This window comes from Orycteropus afer, unplaced genomic scaffold (assembly GCF_000298275.1).
Source record: "Orycteropus afer afer isolate SDZICR_OR568_19922 unplaced genomic scaffold, OryAfe1.0 scaffold00044, whole genome shotgun sequence".
Classification (NCBI taxonomy): domain Eukaryota; kingdom Metazoa; phylum Chordata; class Mammalia; order Tubulidentata; family Orycteropodidae; genus Orycteropus; species Orycteropus afer.
In genome coordinates this window covers 7,286,601-7,289,583 of record NW_006921631.1, presented here as the reverse complement: position 1 = coordinate 7,289,583, position 2,983 = coordinate 7,286,601, and the positions used below count along the sequence as shown (strand labels likewise).

The 2,983-nt window shown below is 49.9% G+C and overlaps 1 protein-coding gene across 1 annotated transcript in view; it reads right to left on the bottom strand.

Moving 5' to 3' along the window:
• Positions 1–491: 491 nt before the first annotated feature.
• GPA33 (glycoprotein A33) overlaps positions 492–2,983 on the bottom strand; it is a 37,479-nt gene continuing 34,987 nt past the window's right edge. The window contains exons 5-7 of the mRNA XM_007937790.1: positions 1,765–1,884; positions 977–1,109; positions 492–624 (exon numbers count right to left, since the gene is read on the bottom strand). Of these exons, the coding sequence (XP_007935981.1) occupies positions 492–624; positions 977–1,109; positions 1,765–1,884 (386 nt within the window). The remainder of the gene's footprint in view (positions 625–976; positions 1,110–1,764; positions 1,885–2,983) is intronic.

The window sequence follows — 2,983 nt, the reverse complement described above, 5'->3', positions numbered from 1 at the left end:
GTTAGATAATAGGGAGTCCTTCACTTACTCATTCATTCTTTTATTCATTCACCAAAAATACGTTGAGTACAAACCATCTGCCAGATGCTGTCTAGGTGAGCCACAGGTGATCAGGGCAGGGTTCCGCCCTCCTGAACCTTCTGTGGAGGGTTCTGGGGTAGAGGTGCCCAGTGCTGTACTTCAGGGAGCTCCTGTAGGCTACAGGGGAAGGTGGCGGCTGCTACTTGGTCCAGGGGGCAGGTCAGGTCCTGAACTAGGGCATGCTAGTAGGAGGGGTCATTTCACAGGAGAGGGCAATTGACAGGGTCAGTCATGAATGAGAACCCCACTAGTCAGGCCAAACCCTCCAGCAGTGGACATGGGAAGAAACATTCCCATTAATGTCTGCAATGAAGGAACAGGAAAATTGGGCTTGGAGAGGAAAGAGGAAGCAGGGAGGCAGGGGAGGAGTCCCCTTAGCCTTCCTGACCCCAGCTTGCAGCAGTCTCCAGTCACTGGCCATCGTGGTCAGGGGATTCACGCCCTGTGCTCCTCTGGTCTTCAAGCCTGTAGCTGTCCTCCTCGTCCTGCACTCTAGACAGCTCCGTTACCTGCTCTGATGGCTCCCGGTAGATCTTGGGATTCCTGTGGGGGCAGAGAGGGCAGAGAAGAAGGGTTTGCCACCCTTGGGCCTCTCCCCACCTTGTGCTAGCTGGGCCTAGTTGGGTAAAACAGCCATCAGACTGCCCCCACCTGCCTCATTAGCTGCAAAGAGACAAGGGTGCTGAGAGCTGTGTTCAGATGGGCAGAAATCTCCACCCTGAGACACAAAAAACATGAGCCTTAGAGTCAAGTCCCAGGATTGCAGTGCAAGCTTCATACTCCAGAAGTCACTGTTCTTTTCTTTATAAAATGAGGGTGATAAAAATCATGCCTACCCCCAGGGTGCTGTGAGTGGAAGAGGCTATGAAGACAAACTACCTGCCCAGACACTTACGGCCTTGTGCCCTCCTTGTCCTCGGCTTGGCCTTTGCTCCGGCAGCAGCAGCAGTAGATGATGATACCAATGATGATGAGGGCGGCAGTAATGCCTGCCCCAATGCCCGCGTACAGGGCGATGTTCATGGAGGCTGCAAGGGGACAGAGAAGCTACACCACCCGAGCCCCCAACCCTCATCCCCTGATCCCATCCCAGAGCCAGATGAGATCAATACTGGGATGAGAAACCACAGCAGCTGATGTGTGTCCCTGGGAGGCCCTTCCCTCCCAGCTCTGGACCAGCCTCAAGCCTCCTCCCAGCCCATGGAGCAGCAGCTGTGGGCTCCTGGCAGCACTCAGTAAGAGACATGTTCTTATGGGCTGTGAGCTGCTCTTCAGGATGGAGGTGCAGACAAGGACTCCTGCTTTAGCTTCTACCTGAGCTAGCCATGGTTTCCCATCCCCTCAAGGATGGGTTCCAGACTCCACAGCAGCTGGCTCTGGACTCTTCCCCAAGGCTCACTGAGTGGTCATAAAAGTAGGCAGGACTGAAGCAGATTGCAGCAGTCAGTCCTAGGCTCTAATTTCAAAGAACAAATGGAACTGGGCTGGCTTCAAGGTGCAGGGAGGCTGGGGCAGGAAGCATCTTGCCTAGATCACTGCAGCTACCCTACAAATAGGTAGCCTTAAAGAGGCTTCCCAATTCATCTCCATGGGGGTTGCAGCTGACTTTTCTGGTCTTTGATACTTCTCCTCTCCCCTTTACTCACTCCTCCCTTCCTCCCTCCTTCATCAAGCCGCTCTTACGAGGTCGGACAGCCACAGTGATGTTGCAGGACTTTGTCCCCACTTCATTATTAGAGGTGCAGATGTAGTAACCCGACATGTCTGTGGAGATGTTCTTCAGAAGGAAGGTCTGTCCCGTGACTGGGAAAGAAGAACAGACAGGAGATGGGGACTGCGGACGAGCCCAGACTGGCATCCAAGGCAGTGTAAGGTAGTGGTTTTGCCTGAGTCCCAGAGGCCTGCATTTGAAAACCAGGTCCCCCATTCACCAGCTGTATGAACTTGGACATGTTAATTAGCCTTCCTGAGCTGCAGTTAACTCATTTGTAAAGAGGGCAATAGTACCTACCTTTGGATTATTGAAGGTACTAAATGAGTACTATATGTAAAGCTCTTATTAGAGTACTTGGAACTTAAGATCTTAAGCATGGATGACTCTTTTCTTATTAAAGCCTGATGGGTAGGGTCCTTTATGCAAAAATTTAAAAAAAAAATCTATAGCTATTAACATCAGTAGCACCTGTTCACAATCCTCTTTTTCCACATTTACACACACACACACACACACTCTCCCTTCAGGGGCACCAGAGTAGGCTACAAATAGCTGGAAATTAGGAGACCTGACTTCCTAGGCAGATGCACACACTACCACTGACCCTCTGCGAGCCTCCGTGTCATCTGGAGAAAATGTCCATCTCTGGGGCTTTAGAGATAATGAATCCAGGCAGGTCACACAATGTTGACATGTTTAGAATTTAGTCACATGCCCTGAGTTTAGGAACTCTGGTGGCATAGTGCCTAAGGCATTTGACTGTTAATCACAAGGCTGGTGATTCAAACCCACCAGCCACTCCTCAGAACAAAGACTGGGTGATCTAATTCCGTAGAGATACTGCCTTGGAAACCCAAGGAGGGGTCGCTATGAATTGGGACCGACTCGATGGCAGCGAGTTTAGTTTGGTTTTGCCCTGAGTTCAAAATCTGGCTCTGACACTAATTTTTATGACTTTGGGCAAATAATTGAGGTTCACTGAACCTCAGTTTCTTTATCTATAAATGTAAATAATAATAGTAGCTGCCTGACGGAGTAATTATGAACATAAAACAAGACTATAATAAGTCCACAACAGAATGTCCAATGTGGGAGAGTTCCGGCAAGATGGCGGACTAGGCAGAAGGATTGCACAGACCCTCTTCAACAAAGAAAAGGGAAACCAATTAACAGACACAGAAGATAATC